The sequence below is a fragment of the Indicator indicator genome, unplaced genomic scaffold (genome assembly GCF_027791375.1).
Source record: "Indicator indicator isolate 239-I01 unplaced genomic scaffold, UM_Iind_1.1 iindUn_scaffold_138, whole genome shotgun sequence".
NCBI lineage: Eukaryota > Metazoa > Chordata > Aves > Piciformes > Indicatoridae > Indicator > Indicator indicator.
In genome coordinates this window covers 74293-91615 of record NW_026539239.1, presented here as the reverse complement: position 1 = coordinate 91615, position 17323 = coordinate 74293, and the positions used below count along the sequence as shown (strand labels likewise).

At 52.2% G+C, this 17323-nt stretch overlaps 1 protein-coding gene across 1 annotated transcript in view; it reads right to left on the bottom strand.

Moving 5' to 3' along the window:
• Positions 1-5077: 5077 nt before the first annotated feature.
• The window catches only part of NFYC (nuclear transcription factor Y subunit gamma), a 37049-nt gene continuing 24803 nt past the window's right edge, over positions 5078-17323 (bottom strand). Inside the window, exons 6-10 of the mRNA XM_054398845.1 lie at positions 12919-13092; positions 11364-11522; positions 7222-7329; positions 6403-6462; positions 5078-5663 (exon numbers count right to left, since the gene is read on the bottom strand). Coding sequence (XP_054254820.1) covers positions 5544-5663; positions 6403-6462; positions 7222-7329; positions 11364-11522; positions 12919-13092 — 621 coding nt within the window. The 3' untranslated portion in view covers positions 5078-5543. The remainder of the gene's footprint in view (positions 5664-6402; positions 6463-7221; positions 7330-11363; positions 11523-12918; positions 13093-17323) is intronic.

Here is a 17323-nt window from a genome sequence, read left to right as displayed (position 1 = left end):
CCACAGTAGCCTACGCAAGGCGATCACCTCAACGTAATAGAGCAGGAAAACACCTTTCAGCCAAACCCCACCAACCATACAAACCCATCAACAGCCAAGGCAACACTAGGAAGGACAAGGCCATGCGCCCACAGCGCAACACCCAGCACCAAATCTAGCCTCTCTCCACGGTTGAAACCCCTCCTGATGGAGCGTCACACTTCTCCCTGCAAAAAATATAGATCTAAGCTTGAAATCCCTGAGATGAAATTGTACTCAAGTCCAGGCCAACCTCCCCTGTATATCTAACTGTAGGGCCATTTTCCCGATATTACTTCTATTTGTTTCTTAGAAAAATGCATTTCCCCCTTCCAAGCCATGCTTAAAGCCGCCTTTAAAGTGTTGCTATAAATATAAGGCGAACTAATCTGCACCTATTAACTACACTAGATGATAATACTCCTAAAAAGATACAGTCTAATACACAATCCCTGTTCTCCAGACCCTTCCCCAGCTTTGCTGCCCTTCTCTGGACCTTCTCCAGCTCCTCAATGTCCTTCTTGGAGTGAGGAGCCCAAAACTGAGCCCAATATTCAAGGTGTGGCCTCACCAGAAACCATCAGAGACAGTTAGAACCCCAGCAGAGGTATTAGAAGGAGCAATAAAAACGTGAGCACTGCTCAGCTGGATCAGCTCCACGGACTGAGCAGCTTCCATTAGGTCCCCAGACTCCTGGATGAGATCAGACTTTGGGTGACCATCAAGATGATACTGAGCATGTCAAAAGCAGCATCTCCTCCAGCTGGAGGCAGAGGCTTCCACTGGAATCTTCTGTCCATTCATGAGCAGCATCTCCCTCCCCCTGCCCCCACTTGCTGTCCTTTAACCAGTTTACTCCCATTCAAATTTAACCTATTTTGGGCCAGCAGAAGGGCTTTGGGTAAGGAGCTTTGCTGGGGAAGAGCCTCTGCCAGGGGCTGATAACAGGAGGCAGCTGCCTGTGTCCCTCCAGGAGCCACATGGTTCTCCCCATCCTCACAAGCTGATTCCCCAGCTCTGCTCCCAGCTGCAAGGCAGAAGGATGCTCTGCCAGCAGAGCTGCTGGGGTGCAACCCAGCTCTGTGGTGCAGAGGGCAGGTGCTCAGCATCACCTCAGCTTCTCAACCTGACCATCAGCTGCTGGCTAGAGCTTGGGGAAACAGTGTGGCTGGGTTGAGCATCACTGTCCCATTGGCTCTGGGATGTGGTGCTGAGGGATGTGGGTTACTGGCAGTGGCTTAGCAGCAGTGGTGGTCTTCTGAGGAGAGGCTGAGGGACCTGGGGGTGTTTGGTCTGGAGGAAAGGAGGCTGAGGGGAGACCTTCTGGGTCTCTACAACTCCCTGAAAGGAGGCTGGAGCCAGGTGAGGGTTGGGCTCTTCTCCCCAGGAACAAGTGATAGGATGAGAGGAAATGGCCTGAAGTTGCACCAGGGGAGGTTCAGGTTGGACCTCAGAAGAAACTTCTTCCCTGGAAGGATTCTCAAAGCCCGACACAGGCTGCCTAGGGAGGTGGCTGAATCCCCATCCCTGGGGGTGTTTAAAAACCATAGAGATGTGGTGCTGAGGGCCATGGTTTAGACCCAGCCTTGGCAGGGTTGGAGAATGCTTGGACTGGGTGATCTCAAAGGTCTTCACCGACCAAACCCATTCTGTGAAGGCAGCTCCGAGCCCTCTCCAGCCCAACTCTCCCCCATCCCCAGCCCGGTCTCCCCCAGCCCGGCTCTCCCCCCCAGCCCTGTTTCCCCCAGCCCGGCTCTCCCCCAGCCCGGCTCTCCCCCCCAGCCCTGTTTCCCCCAGCCCGGCTCTCCCCCAGCCCGGCTCTCCCTCAGCCCGGTCTCCCCCAGCCCGGCTCTCCCCCTGCCCTGTTTCCCCCAGCCCGGCTCTCCCACCCAGCCCGGCTCTCCCCCTGCCCTGTTTCCCCCAGCCCGGCTCTCCCACCCAGCCCGGCTCTCCCCCAGCCCGGCTCTCCGCCTGCCCAGTTTCCCCCAGCCCGGCTCTCCCACCCAGCCCGGCTCTCCCCCTGCCCTGTTTCCCCCAGCCCGGCTCTCCCACCCAGCCCGGCTCTCCCCCAGCCCGGCTCTCCCACCCAGCCCGGCTCTCCCCCAGCCCGGCTCTCCCCCTGCCCGGCTTCTCCCCCTGCCCGGCTCTTCCCCCAGCCCAGTTTCCCCCACCCCGGTCTCCCCCACCCCGGCTCTCCCCCAGCCCTGTTTCCCCCAGCCCGGCTCTCCCCCACCCCGGTCTCCCCCAGCCCGGCTCTCCCCCTTGCCCGGCTGTCCCCACCCCGGTTTCCCCCAGCCCGGCTCTCCCCCACCCCGGCTCCCCCAGCCGCTCTCGGCTGCCCTCTCGTGGCCGGCCCCGCAGCTGCAGTTGCCTTTTCCCTCCCAGCTTCGCTTTTCCCGCACAGGAGGCAGAGCCGCAGGATCGGTTTGGTTGGAGAAGACCTTTCAGATGAGCAAATCCAACCATCAGCACCACAGCTGCACTGCTTTGAAACCCCTCCAGGGATGGGGACTCTGCCACTGCCCTGGGCAGCCCGGGCCAGGCTTTGAGAACCCTTTTGGTCAACAATTTGTTTCCTCATGGCCAACCTAAACCTCCCCTGGTGCAGCTTCAGGCCCCCTCCTCTTGTCCTATCACTTGGGAGTGGAGACCAACCCCCACCTGGCTCCTTTCAGGGTGTGCAATGAGGATGCTGCTCTGGGGGCTGTGCCCACCACCCCTCAACTCTACCTGCACAAGGCTGTGGTACCCAAGGGCTGATGCCCAGGAAGGTGCTCTGGCTGCACCACTCCACTGCTGCTGCTGCTGAGCACTGCAGGATAGGGAAAAGTTTAACCCAAAAAATAAGAAAATTGACATTTCAACAGCTCAGGTGATGCAGCAAACTCCCCTGCCTGACTGGAACAGCCTGGCCCAGATTTAAGGAATCTGCTCAGGCCAAGTGCTGAAGTGGAGTTTTCCTTCCCCAGCAGCAGCTTTCCCACCCCCACCCCACACCCCCTGCAGTTCTTGTGTGGGCATCTGTGCCAGGGTGAGCTCCATGCCCTCCACTGCCAGGGAAGGTACCCACACAGGCTGAGCAGCCTGGGCACTGTGTTCTGTGCCACCCAGCCTCACCTCATGGCAAAAGGGTGGCAAACTCAGCACTTGTGCCAGGGGAAAGCAAGTGGCAGTGCTGGCCTTGTCCTGGCACTGTCCCCTGGCTCTGCCCAGCACAAAAGGAAGCCAAGGAACCTCCTCTGGACAAAGTCCCAGCTGTGTCCAGTGGCTTCATGTTGGACACAGGAAGGTTCTCAGTCACAAACCTGCACCCCACTGTTGGCTCATCTCCAGCTTTGCACCCCCACAGGGCTGCTCTTCATCCCCAACCTGGTCTGAGACCAAGATCTGCCCTGCCCTGGGTGCAGGGCCTTGCACTTGGCACCCTCCTGAGATTCAGAGTCCTACTTCTGCAGCTTGTCCAAACCCTGGGAGCCCTCCCACAGGAGGGAAGGCCCAGAGCTGGGTGTGTTCAGCCTTGGGAAGGCTCAGGGAAGACCTCATCACCACGGACCAGCCCTGGTGGCTAGCAGGAAGATGGAGACTCCCTTTTTACAAGGAGTCCCATGGAGAAGACAAGGGGTGATGGGGACAGGTTACTGCTGGGCAGATTCCCAGTGGACTCCAGAACATTTTTTTCCCATGGGAACACTCAGAGAAGGGAATCATCCCCCAAGGGCAGCAGTGGAGTCCCAGACACTGGACAGTTTCAAGACTCAGCTTGCCAGGGTGCTGGACCCAGCTCATTTCAACTCCCACCATCACCTAGAAACCTTGCACCAGGTGATCCTTGAGGTCCCTCCCCTGCTGCCATTTCATCATCCTATGGCCTCCCCCCACCCTGTGACATCCCATGGCACCCAAGAACCTTCTCCAAGCCCTTCTCCAGGGCCACCTTTCAGCTGTGGTGCAAGGTTTGGCAGGGCTTGAGGCCACTTTGCTTGGCAGGGCTGACAAAGCAGAGGCAACCACCTTACCAAAGGACATTTATTGGGTGGGATCAAGCTTCTGTTACATGCAGACTGAAGCTAATACAACAACTTCACAGCAGGGCTGGGGCTTTGTCCAGACTTCCATTTAGTGTTTCTGGAATAAATCAGCTTTCAAAACAAACAAACAAACAGAAAAAACCCCAAACAAAACCCCAAACCCAACCAAACATAACCCAAGCAAACAAAGGAAAAAAAACAAACCCCCAAAACATAACCAAAACCCCAAACAAAACCCCAAACCCAACCAAACAAAACCCAAGCAAACAAAGGAAAAAAAACAAACCCCCAAAACATAACCAAAAACCCACACAAAACCCAACCCCCAAAAACACCAAAACAAAACCAACAAAACCCCACACAAAAACAATTAAAAAACCACCACCACCACCCCCCCAAAAAACCCCAAAACCAAACAAAAACTCAAAACCAAACCTCCCAAGAAACCCCCACAAAACCCCAAACAAAAAACCCAAACCCTAAAACCCCCAAAAAAACCAAAAACCCAAACAACCAAAACCCCCCAAAAGAAAACAAAAACCCCGAACCAACAAACACTCAAACAAAAACCAAAACCAAAACCCACCAAAAAAAGGGAAAAAAACAAAACAAAAATCCCACAAAAACTAAAAAAAAAAAAAAAGCCCACAAAAACACCACCAAAAAAAAAAAAAACCACAAAAAAAATCACCAAAAAAAAAAAAATCAACAAAACTCCAAAGCCCCCAGAAGAATCTTTTTTGCCCCTTTAAAAAAGATAAAATAAAATACAGTCAGCACATGAGGAATGTTTCTGTTTCCATTTGAATTGCTCCTCCTCTAACTCCCTGCATAGATAATGCTCAGGATTTACCCCCCTAAAAAAGAAAGAAAAGGAGGAGAGGAGAACCTAACACACACACAGCCACACTCCTCCCATACACCTCTACTACAGCAGGGGAGGGGAGGACTGAATCTAGTAAAAAAAAACAAACCAAACAAATTAGACCAAGAAGGAGAGCAGGAATAAAGCTCTTACCACAAACCAGATGCAGTACCCTTTAATAACAACAACAACAACAACAACAACTTCACCAGACAAAAACCTTTTCCACCTTCACTTGAGATGCTACAAATCCCTTTTTTTGTCTTTTGTTTTGTTTTGTTTTGTTTTTTTTGTTTGTTTGTTTGTTTCCTGATGAGTTCTTTTTGTTTTCTGAGGTTGGTCAAGCAGCTGAATACACTGAAATGTGGCCTCCTAAAAAATCCCAGAGGTGTTTTGGTTGGGTGTTTTTTTTTTTAACCTCTCTTGCCTTCTTGTGTCAGTGGCTGCTGGATATTCTCTCTCAGACCCACCAGAGGAAGGTGGACAGTGCAGCAGAGACTGCAGCCTACTGGAGGCTTGCTATGGAGGGCAGATGGACAGAAGCAGATGTAGGTATCAGAACAGGTTGGTGTGGGAAAGGTCAGGCTGGTTTGGCTCCAGGCAGGGAGAAGATTCATTCCAGTGTCCTCCCTTCAGTCCCCTGTCACCTGTGTGGCTTGGCCCTCTGAGGTCTGGTTGGTGGACTGGATGAACATGGGCTGGGTGATGTCCTGGCCTGCAGGCATGGTCACTTGCTGGATCTGGTAAAGTTGCTGGTGGAGACAGGAGCAGGGGAAAGAAATGGCTGTCAGTGCTCAGCACCCCCAGCACCAGCTCCCTCTAAGCACCAACTGAGCAGCTCAGAACCCCAGCATGAGGTTGGAAGAGAGCTCAGGAGATTTGAGTCCAAGCCCCCTGCCAGAGCAGGGCCACAGAACCCAGCACAGGTCACACAGGAACACATCCAGATGGGGCTTGAAGGTCTCCAGAGGAGGAGACTCCACAACCTCTCTGGGCAGCCTGTTCCAGTGCTCTGTGAGCCTCACAGTGCAGAAGTTCCTCCTCCTGTTGAGGTGGAACCTCCTGTGCTGGAGTTTCTATCCGTCGCCCCTTGTCCTATCCCAGGGTGCAGCTGAGCAGAGCCTGTCCCCTCCCTCTGGACCCCCAGCCCTCAGATATTGATAGACATTTATCAAATCCCCTCTCAGTCCAGATCATCCAGTCCCACCCTCCTGCCAAAGCAGGGCACCCACAGCAGCTTGCCCAGGGTCACAATGACCAGGAGGGGTCGGAAGCTCTGCAGAGAAGGAGACTCCACAACCTCCCTGGGGAGCCTGCTCCAGGCCTCCAGCAGCCTCACCCAAAGGAGTTCAGATGGAACCTCCTGGGTTCCAGCTTGTGCCCATTGCCCCTTGGCCTGGAACTGGGCACTACTGACAAGAGCCTGGCCCCAGCCTCTAGACTCCACAACCCCTCTGGATTCCAAGGGATGAAGCACCAAGGAGTTCTTACCTGTCCATCTGTGAACTGGCTGAACTGCTGCTGTCCTTGCTGGACTTCTGTCTGTGTTATCTACAAGGACAAGAGAAGGATGATCACTGAGAGCACTTCAGAGAGGGTCAGAGCCCCACTAACAATATTCTGCTGCTGCCTTTGGAGAGCTTTTAGACTCTTTTCCAACTTCATCACCCCACCAACGTGGTAGGACACAGCTCATGCCCCTGCCTCACAGTCCTGCTGGTGCTACCCAGGAGTCAAGACCAAAGGACATGGAGTCAGCCATTCCAAACCCAACACAAGCATGTCCTCCCTTGAACTCCCCTGAGGAGAACAGGGCCTCCAGGATCAGAGAAGAGCAGCAGCCTCCCTATCCTCTGAAGGCAGAGAAGAATCCTTTAGCGACCAGTCTCAACAAGAACAGGAGGCAACCTGCTGGCAGTCTCGAAGCTTCACCTTGCCAATAGCTTTTCCTGAGAGGTTGCAGGGCTGCTCCTCCCTCACCCAGCCAGAAGGAGCAGAAGTATAAGAGAAGGTTGATGAACTGAAGTTTGGTCTTTACCTGCAATCAGCTCAGAAGCAGCATGAGCTTTACACAGCCAGCCAGACACACGGACATAGAGAAGCATGCACCCTTCACGGACAGCTAAAGGAGGCTCCTGCTATGCTCCTTGGCTTTTTTATTATGCTGATGGAAAGTAAACAGGAAGAAGGAAGGAAAAAAAAAAAATAATGCAGGAATCCTAGCCCAAGAGTTGGTCAATCCAAGTGGAGTTGGCAGTTTGAGGAGCAGCACTTGCCGGTGGGTGGCAGCCCTGCCGGTGAGGTTCGTACCTGCTGTGCATTGGTTGCAAGCGTCTGGATCTGCCCCTGGACTACCTGGGTGCCTGACACAGGTTGGGCTAAGCGGATATACTGCAGCTGGCCAGCATTCAACTGAACCTGGAGACAAGCAGGGGGTGGGGGGGCAGGGAAAGAAAATGAAACAGGTAACTGGCAGCCTGCAATCACACAAACGTTGCCTCCGTCGGCCCGCGGTCACGGCTGACACCTGGGGAGCTTCGGCTGATTAACTGCCACGGAGCCTACCAGAACCGAGTCCAGAGAGCTCCTGCAGGTTCCCTCCCCCAGGGAACAGCAATTCTGGGGTTCTGTTTCATGCTTGTTTTGGTTGGAGAAAAGACCTCTGAGATCATGGAGTCCAACCAGCGACCTTACCAGCACCGCAGCCGGCAAACCGCGTCCCGAAGCGCCACGGCCACAAGGTCGCTTGAACGCCTCCAGGGATGGGGACTCCACCACCTCCCTGGGCAGCTATCACCACACATCCTTCTCCAGAACTTGGGGGGGTAGGGTGGGAAGGTCAGTTAGTAGCTAAAGCATATTAAGTGCTAAATTTCAGGGAGCTCTGAGAACGCTTTTTTTTCTCCCCCCCCCCTCTGGTTGGTTGTGAGACTGAAGCTCCTGCTCCGATGGTTCATTCCACATGGAGAAAGTGGTCAGGAGCTGGCTGCATGCAGAATGGGTTGGGGTGGAAGGGACCTTAAAGGTCATTTAGGTCCAACACCCCTGCAGGGGCACCTTCCACTAGAGCAGGTTGCTCAAGGCCTCATCCAGCCTGGCCTTGAACACCTCCAGGGAGAGGGCATCCACAACCTCCCTGGGCAACCTGTTCCACGGTCTCGCTCCCCTTACTCTAAAGAATTTCTTCCTCATCTCCAGTCTACATCTCCCCTCTTCCAGCTTCAATCCATTCCCTCTCTCTTCCTATCACCATGACACACTGCCAAAACTAAAGACTATAAGGGAAACTGTCCCAGAAACCAAGCCAGCAGAGCTTTTCATGCAACTTCTCTGCCAATTAATGTCAATTTCAGCTGGCAAAGGCAGATTCTGTGTCAATACTTGGTGCACAAGGTGTAGTTCCTACAACCCTCACCTTGCTTGGGGCTGTAGGATTGGGGAGGCCATGCCATCATCCTAACCTGGGCTAAAACCAGCTAATGGACACCTGAGAAGCAACAAAAAGCTGCCAGGGTGATGGATGCCACTGCTGGAGGTTTTCATTCTGTGTTGTTGAACTTCAGAACGTTTCAGCTTGACAGCTTTAAGGTTAGCTTAGCCACAGAACTGGGTTGCAGTTGTTTTCTTTTTGTTAAAAGACAAACAAAGGGCAGAGAAAAAACACTTCACAAACTGCTCAGTGAGAAAGGGTCAAGGGCCTAAAAACATGGGCTTGGTATTTGCACAAGGGCCACTGACTTCAGCAGCTGTGTCTGAAGACTCCAAGATTATTTCAAGAGCAAATAAATCCCACATCAGCAGCAACATTTCAATAGAGTTTGCTTCTGCACCAAGATTCAGAGAATGGCTTGGGTTGGAAGGGACCTTAAAGATGATCCAGTTCCAACCCCCTGCCTTCCAACCTCCCACTAACCCAGGTTGCTCAAGGCCCCATCTAACCTGGCCTTGAACACCTCCAAGGAGGGGATCTGCTGGCAGATCCTTTTTTACCCCACACTGGAGGGGTTTCCTGCTCTGGTTTTAACTACACTTTAAATGGTTTTCACCCATTCAAAGTGCTCACTGCAGGAGGAGAGTGAGCTCCAAAGAACCTGCCCTGTGAGCTCTGGCAAAGACACAGACTCAATGTGACAAGAAATGAATGTGGGGCAGAAGTGATTACCCTTCAGCTGGTGTGGACACCTCCTTCCAGGTTTGTTTTTTTTTTTTTTTTTTTCAGTGATAGAAGAATAAAAATCACTTTCCCCACAGATCCTGGAGTGGGAAATTGCAGCAGAGAGGTGCACAGAGTTGCCAGGAGCACGTGGAGAGAAGCAGCAGAGCACATCAGCAAGATTCCCTCAGTGCTCCTGCCATCACCAGAGGCACTCCCAGGATTATGAAAGGGTTCTCAAGCTGTCACATCTGTGTTGTGAAAAGATTCTCTGCTGAACCTGACCAGATACCAGAGTGAAAGAGAAGTATCAGAAGGCAGCACTGCTGATATCAAGAAAGGAAACTGAAGGGAGGAAGAAGAAAAGCACAGCAGAAAGAGAGCAGAAGGGGCAGCAGCACTCCAAAGATCAAGGACTGGAACTCTGTGAAACCAAAAGTGCTTTCCAGGTTAGGACACTGAACAACAGATCTCTTGCAGGGCTCCATGTTCTACTTAAAACCACTTGCTGGGGAGGTGAGCAAGGAGAAAGAAGTCTCCTTCAGCATGAGCTGAGGTTCACCACACCATGCTCAGGGAGGAGGCTCTGTTTGCAGTGGATCTGCCAGACACAGAAGGGTGAACTGGGCCTGGTTCAGCAGAACACTGCTCCCAGGCTGCTCTGGTTTGCTCTCTCAGAATTGTTAGACACAAACCATCACACTCTGCCACTTGGCAGTTCCTGTCCTGCATAAGAAGCTTCTGAGGACCACTCAAAGCTGCCTCTTCTGAGACACTCCCAGGCAAGAGGAAGGTTGCAGCATCTGCCTGGCCAGAAGCAGACACTAATTAAGAAGCCTCCAGCCTCCCACTCCTAAAACTGGAGATCATTTCCAAGAGGATCCAACTCCTGTGGAGAACAGAACCTCCTGCAGAAGCTGATGGCCCCCTCATAGCTACTTGAGGAAGAGTTCTTTTCTCCTAGCAGATCTCCCAAGCTGCCTTCTTGTAGGGCTCTTGCAGCATTCAGTGGAGAGGACAAGCCTGGAGTGTTCTTTTATTGCTGATATTCAGTGCTGTGGTACCAGAGTTACTGAGGCTGGAGGTGAAGAACTTCCAAAAAGATCAAGGATTTGGGAAAGATTCAGAAAGAAAGAAAAAAAAAAAAGAGAATAGAAGTAGTAGTGGAGAATTCAGAGCAGGTAGAAGGTTGCTGGTATCAAACCACCATATTTGACAAAAGATTCACTTCCTTTCTGACCAACACCTTAACCCAAGCAGCAGAAAAATCAGCTGAAGACTTAAGAGATGAAAAAGAATTTGGAAGTGAGCCTGGCAACACCCCACAACCTAACCCCTTTGTCAAGATGCTGTGTCCAAGCAGGAACCTCTGCCAGATGTACAGAAGGAAGCTCAGCAACACTTGAAAAGCAAAAAACTTGGGTGTGGAAAGATCAGTTTTGTCACAGCTGTGGGTCCCAAGCCTGGGGCAAAGTGAAAAGCTTGTCCCAGTGCCACTTGCTTCAGCCCTCTGGGGTGCTGCTTAAGCACACACAAGTCAAGAGATTCTATTTCTCTTCCTGAAGAGGTGTGAAATTTTCCAGATGGCAACCAAAAGCCTCAGCTTTGCTGTGCTGAGGTACAAAGAGAGGGACCAAAGGGTGACTTTTCAGGCTCCATGTTTACCCAGGACAGGTGCCAGAATGTCACTGCTGACACTGGGTACTCAAAATCCCATCCTTGAGGCCACTACTGCCAGGTCTCTGCTGATGTGAAAGTGGGGAGATGTTTTCTGGCTCTACAAAGCCACTCCTCTTCTGGCTCTACAAAGCCATTCCTTCAACCAGCTCCAAGTGCTTGGTGCAAGTCACTTCTTACAACTTAAAAAGTTGATTAATAAACCCTCAGCTGGAACCTTCCCCACTCTGTCTGCCAGGTCCTGACCTCCTCAGACTGCAGAGGCAGAACCAAGTAAAAGCCCAAAAAAGGAAAAAAGTGAATTCTGCCTTATTGAATCCAGGCTGGAAAACCCCCCAAAAGCTTATCCAGGAAATGGTTTTTATTTGCAGCTCCCTAACCATCATTACTTCAACTCAGGGCTAAGTGCTGGGGCTGGGCAGTGAGGCTACATGAGATGGCTTTGGATTGATGTCCTCCTTTGTGTCACACCTGCTGTACTTCCCCCTTCTTTTCAAGTGCAAGGAACCACCACCACCACTCAATCCAAACTTCCTCTTGCAGCTTCAACAACTCCTTCACGCCAGGAGCTGAGCAGGCTGCTCCCCAGGGCTGCTCCACAGCTCCCCTGGTGAAGCCTTACCGGTATCTGCTGGATCTCCCCAGTGTTGGTGATGATTTGCTGCATGACCTGCATGGTCTGCCCTGTGCTGCTCTGTGCCTGCTGGCTCTGTCCTTGGGGCTGGGCCTGCACGATCTGGACCTGCTGGCCTTCTCCAACCTGCATGGTCACGGGCGTGCTCTGCACTCAGAAAGGGGAGAAAAGGTCCTGTGATGGTTTGAAACTGTCTTTTTAATTCTTTTCCTTGCAAAGTTCAGAACAGAGAAAGTGAAAGAGTGTGAACAAGTCACTCTTGGGTGTAAGAAAGCAAAACACTGATTGTTCTAAACACTTCCATTGGATAGATAGAAATATTTAAGAACTATTACCCAAAACAAAGTGGGCACTCTGCACATTCTGCGTTCGGCAGTGGGGGCAGTTGCTGGGCTGTCTGGCTGCTGTTCCTTCTTCTCTTCTGGCTGAAGATAACACACTGACCTTGGCAGCTAAGTTAACAACTTTCTGCTTAACTAACTCTGCTTCTCTGTCCAAGGAGGGTCTGGGGGGGAAGCTCCTGGGAGAGGGAGGCCCCTTTGGGAAGGGTCCCCCTCTGGGGGGAAGCAAAGGGAGACTGGTTGTGCTTTTTCTGTTGATTGTATATATTTGTGAATGTTGTGAATTTTGTATATTTGTACAGATTCATTGCATTTCATCAGAGATTGTAGATTCTGCTTTGTAAATACAGCTTTCATTTGCTTCCAGACTGGGCTAGCCTGGTTATTGTTGGGGGGGGGGGGGGAGGGGAGGAATTTCAGCTCACACTGACACAGGACCAGGCAAGGGCTGAGCACAAGGGGAGCACTGAATCACAGAGTGTTAGAGGTTGGAAGGGATCTCCAGGGATCATTGAGTCCAACCCCCCTGACAAAAGCAGGAAATCAGGGGATACAGAGATGGTAACAGGCAAGCTGCTTCCTGGACCCACTGCTACTTGTTAGTGCTTCAAGCAACACAAAGGGAAACCAGGACATAGCTGATCCTTGCTGCTGAGGTATCTGAACACACAGGCACGACCAGAAAACACATTTCAGAGAATCACAGAATTTTAGGGGTTGGAAGAGACCTCTAGAGATCATCCAAACCCAGCCTGCCAGAGCAGGGTCACCTAGGGCAGGCCACACAGCAACACATCCAGGTGGGTTTTGAAAGTTTCCAGAGAAGGAGACTCCACAACCAGCCTGCTCCAGGGCTCCAGCACCCTCACACCAAAGAAGCTGAGATGGAACCTCCTGGGTTCCAGCTTGTACCTGTTGTGCCTTGTCCTATCACTGGGCACCACTGAGATAGAGCCTGGCACCTTCTGCTTGACACCCACCCCTCAGGGGCTTCAGAAGGCCCCTCTCAGCCTTCTCTTCCCCAGCTCTCTCAGTCTTTCTTCATAACAGAGATGTTCCAGTGCCCCAATCATCCTCACAGCTCTGCTGCACTCTCTCCACTAGTTCCCTGTCTCTCTTGAACTGGGGAGCCCAAACCTGCTGAAGCTGAAGGTTTGGCTGGCTCTGCAAAGCCCTCCCCCGAGATGCTGCTTGGGACTCACCTGTCCTTGCTGAGGCTGGGCAATGATGATCTGTCCTGGCTGGATGGTGGTTGTAGAGGTGGTGGTCTGCTGGCCTTGCTGCTGCCCCTGAACCTGCACTGCAGCAGGCTGCTGAGCCAGGGTGAAATAATATTGCACAGGCTCGGCGGGGGTGACGGCCTGACGCACCTCTTCCTGTGGCACAGGGAAAGGACAGGGAAAAGGGGAGGGAAGAGATCAATATCCAAACAGCAGATCAAACAGCAGAGGGAAGCAGACCCAGGAAGTAGACAGAATGGTGTGGAGCAGAGGGAAGCAAAACCAGGAAGCAGCCAGACTGGTGTGGAGCAGAGGGAAGCAAAACCAGGAAGCAGCCAGAATGGTGTGGAGCAGAGGGAAGCAAAGCCAGGAAGGAGCCAGAATGGTGTGGAGCAGAGGGAAGCAAACCCAGGAAGTAGCCAGACTGGTGTGGAACAGAGGGAAGCAAACCCAGGAAGGAGCCAGAATGGTGTGGAGCAGAGGGAAGCAAAACCAGGAAGTAGCCAGAATGGTGTGGAGCAGAGGGAAGCAAAGCCAGGAAGGAGCCAGAATGGTGTGGAGCAGAGGGAAGCAAAGCCAGGAAGGAGCCAGAATGGTGTGGAGCAGAGGGAAGCAAAGCCAGGAAGGAGCCAGAATGGTGTGGAGCAGAGGGAAGCAAAGCCAGGAAGGAGCCAGAATGGTGTGGAGCAGAGGGAAGCAAAGCCAGGAAGGAGCCAGAATGGTGTGGAGCAGAGGGAAGCAAACCCAGGAAGTAGCCAGAATGGTGTGGAACAGAGGGAAGCAAACCCAGGAAGGAGCCAGAATGGTGTGGAGCAGTGGGAAGCAAACCCAGGAAGTAGCCAGAATGGTGTGGAGCAGAGGGAAGCAGAGCCAGGAAGGAGCCAGAATGGTGTGGAGCAGAGGGAAGCTAACCCAGGAAGTAGCCAGAATGGTGTGGAACAGAGGGAAGCAAACCCAGGAAAGAGCCAGAATGGTGTGGAGCAGAGGGAAGCAAACCCAGGAAGTAGCCAGAATGGTGTGGAACAGAGGGAAGCAAACCCAGGAAGCAGCCAGACTGGTGTGCAGAGGGAAGCAGACCCAGGAATGAGCCAGACTGGTGTGGAGCAGAGGGAAGCAAACAGCCAAAACCAGCCCCACAGCTGAAGCATCACCCCCCCATTAAGCAGGCTCCATTGGGGAAACTGTTACAGGTGAGGGATCAAAGCCTGTCTGAAGTGCTCAATCAGAAAGGGTTTCCCTCATTCATTCAGCTGCAGTGGGGTGGGAATCAAACCCATTGCCAGCACCCTGTGTGCCATAAAGCAGCCACCACTTCCCTTCTGAGAGGCAAAAGGGACCAATTAGCACAGTTGAAAAGCCAGGCATCAAGTAAAGTTCCATCACTTCCTCTTAGTTTAACTCAGAACAGGCTGCAGATGCACCCCACAAACCCCACCTCCCACCAAACCTCCTCTCCCTCTGTGCCCAGCACAAATCCCAGCCTAGCTCTGATGTTAAACCACTGGGAACCACAAATCATGGGCTTGATGGAGAAGAGTCAGGCCTTTGTTTCTTGATTTATATCCAGATTTCCCCGCATGAGAAGCAGTTCTATCTCGTACCCTGGCTGAACTGCCTGATCCTGTTGGGAGCTGCAGTATAGAATAGAATCCTAGAATCAGTCAGGGTTGGAAGGGACCACAAGGCTCAGCCAGTTCCAACCCCCCTGCCATGCCCAGGGACACCTCACACTACAGCAGGCTGGCCAGAGCCTCATCCAGCCTGGCTGCAAACACCTCCAGGGATGGAGCCTCAACCACCTCCCTGCACAACCCATTCCAGGCTCTCACCACTCTCATGGGGAAGAACTTCTTCCTCATGTCCAGCCTGAATCTCCTCACTTCCAGCTTTGTTCCATTCTCACTGGTCCTATCACTACCTAAAAAGTCCCTCCCCAGCATTCTTGTAGCCCCCTTCAGATACTGGAAGGCCACAAGAAGGTCTCCTCAAAGCCTTCTCTTCTCCAGACTGAACAGCCCCAACTCTCTCAGTCTCTCCTCACAGGAGAGGTGGCTCCAGCCCTCTGGATCATCCTCATGGCCCTTCTCTGGACATGTATCTCACCGGTCTGAAGGAACCAAAAGGCTCTGCTCTAGCTGAGAGCCTGTGAACCTGGTTTGCCTTATTGCAACTTTTGTGTTCAGGACAGAGAAGTCTCTTTATGATGAATGAATGAATGAATGAATGAATGAACCCTTTCAAGCAGAGCAGCAGATTGTCAGAGACAAGTGGCAAGTGGTTAAACACTCGAGAATCAAAACCCTGCTCCTCAGAGTTGGGATCTTGCACCTCCTGGAAGCAGCAGCAGCTTGCCAGACGTTCACTCCATGGCAGAAGGCGTAAACAATCCTCTCCCAGCCACCTTGAGCTCACAGCTGAGAGTGTAGGATGTTTACACGTGCTACAGCATGGCACATCCCCACCTCCCCAGGCTGCTGGGCTGCCCTGCACGAGGCCTGCTCGTGGATTACCTTCACAAGAGCCAACTGGAGAGGAAAAGAGAAAGTTGATGTTACACAAGATGAATCCTGGGGGCAGTTTGGGGCTGCTCGCTCCGTGAAGGACATTTGAGGGGTTGGAGTAGCTCCAGAGAAGGGTAAGGAAGCTGGGGAAGGGTCTGGAGAACAGGGCTGGGGAGGAGCAGCTGAATGAGATGCTTTTAAGACTGTCTTTTTAATTTTTCTTCACAGAGTTTGAGCAGAGAAAGCGAAAGGAATGTAAATAAGCCACTACTGGGTGTAAGAAAGCAAAATGATGACTGCTCTAAACACTTCCACTGGAGAGAGAGAGAGAGAAAGGTTTAAGAATCACTACTCAAAACAAAGTGGCTCAGTCTCAGCTTGCTGGGCTCCTGTCTGCCTGCTGCTTCTCTCTGCTGGCTGAAGATAACACACTGGCCTTGGCAAGCTCAGTCTAACAGCCTCTCTGCTTCTTGACTCTCTGCCTTCTGCCAGGGGGGCCTGGGGGGAGTCCTTCTGGCTGGGGGGGAGGCCCCTTGGGGGAAGCAAAGGGGGCTTGGTTGTGCTTTTCTGTTGCTAGCACATATTTGTGAATGGTGGGAGTAGTGTCTGTTTGCACAGATTCAGTGCACTGCATCCTTTGCTTGTAAATACAGCTTGCATTTGCTTCCAGACTGAGCTGGCCTGGGGACTGGCAGTCGTGATGGTTTGAAAGTCTCTTTTTAATGATGTATCAGTGTGGGAGGGGGATTTCAGCTCTCACACTGTTACAGGGGAGTTGGGGCTGCTTGAGTGTGGAGAAAAGCAAGCTCCTGGGAGACTCTCTCCCTGAAAAGAGGTTGGAGCCAGGTGTGGGTTAGGCTTTTCTCCCAGTGAATAAGTGACAGGATGAGAGGGAAATTCCTCAACTTGCCCCAGGAGAGGTTTAGGTTGGACATGAGGAACAATTTCTTCCCCCAAAAGCGGCAGTGGTTGAACAATAATCATCATCATCATCATCATCATCTCTGGAGGGGTTTCAAAGCTGTGGAGATGTGGTGCTGAGGGATGTGGTTGAGCAGCAGGCTTGGTGGGGTTCATGGTGGGCCTGGGTGAGTTTGCCAGCCTCAAGAACTCTGTGAGGCTATGCTGTAGGGTGGGCTTGAGCAGAAGAGCTCATCTGCCCAGATGTGAGGCTCTCAGAGGGACAGCAACTCCTGAGCAGACACTGCTGGGGAGGCTTCTGAACAGCCTAGCAGAAGGTCAGCCCCCAGAGCTGAATGAAGCTGCTCACAGCGATCGAGAAGCAACTTCCAAGGCTGGCAGCATCCCACAGCACCACAAACCACCACGACCAGGTGGGATGGTCACTGATTTATTCCTGCTCACTTCATCAGATCCTCTGGGAGAGGGATTAGTAACAGATTTCAGACCCATCTTGAACTGGGCCTGTCTCCAGTTCACCCCAGGCAGAGCAGAGCTGTGGCTGCTTCTGTAAAGCCCTTTCCTTAGCTACCTTATTCCTAGAGAACTCCAATCCTCAATTCTTAGCTGAATCCTGACAAAATTAAGGAACTGTAGGTAGCTGTGAAGGGAAACAAAACCATGGTTTTACATCCAAACCTGCTAGAACCAAGTTTATCTCCCATCCTTTGCTGTGGTTTCTCTTCAAGCCACAGCTTTAGTTACCAGAGCAACACAACAGTTGTGGTTTTGTTCCCAGCTCCTCCATGTAACCAACACCAACTTCTCAAACACTCTTCTGGAGTGGCAGAGAGAGAACAGAGGTTGAAAGAGTGCAGGCTGCCAGGCTACAGCAGCCACTTCCCAGTGCTGCTGAATCATAGAACAGTTTGGGCTGGAAGGGACCTTAAAGATTTATTTTTATTTTATTCCAGCCTTTCTGGGCA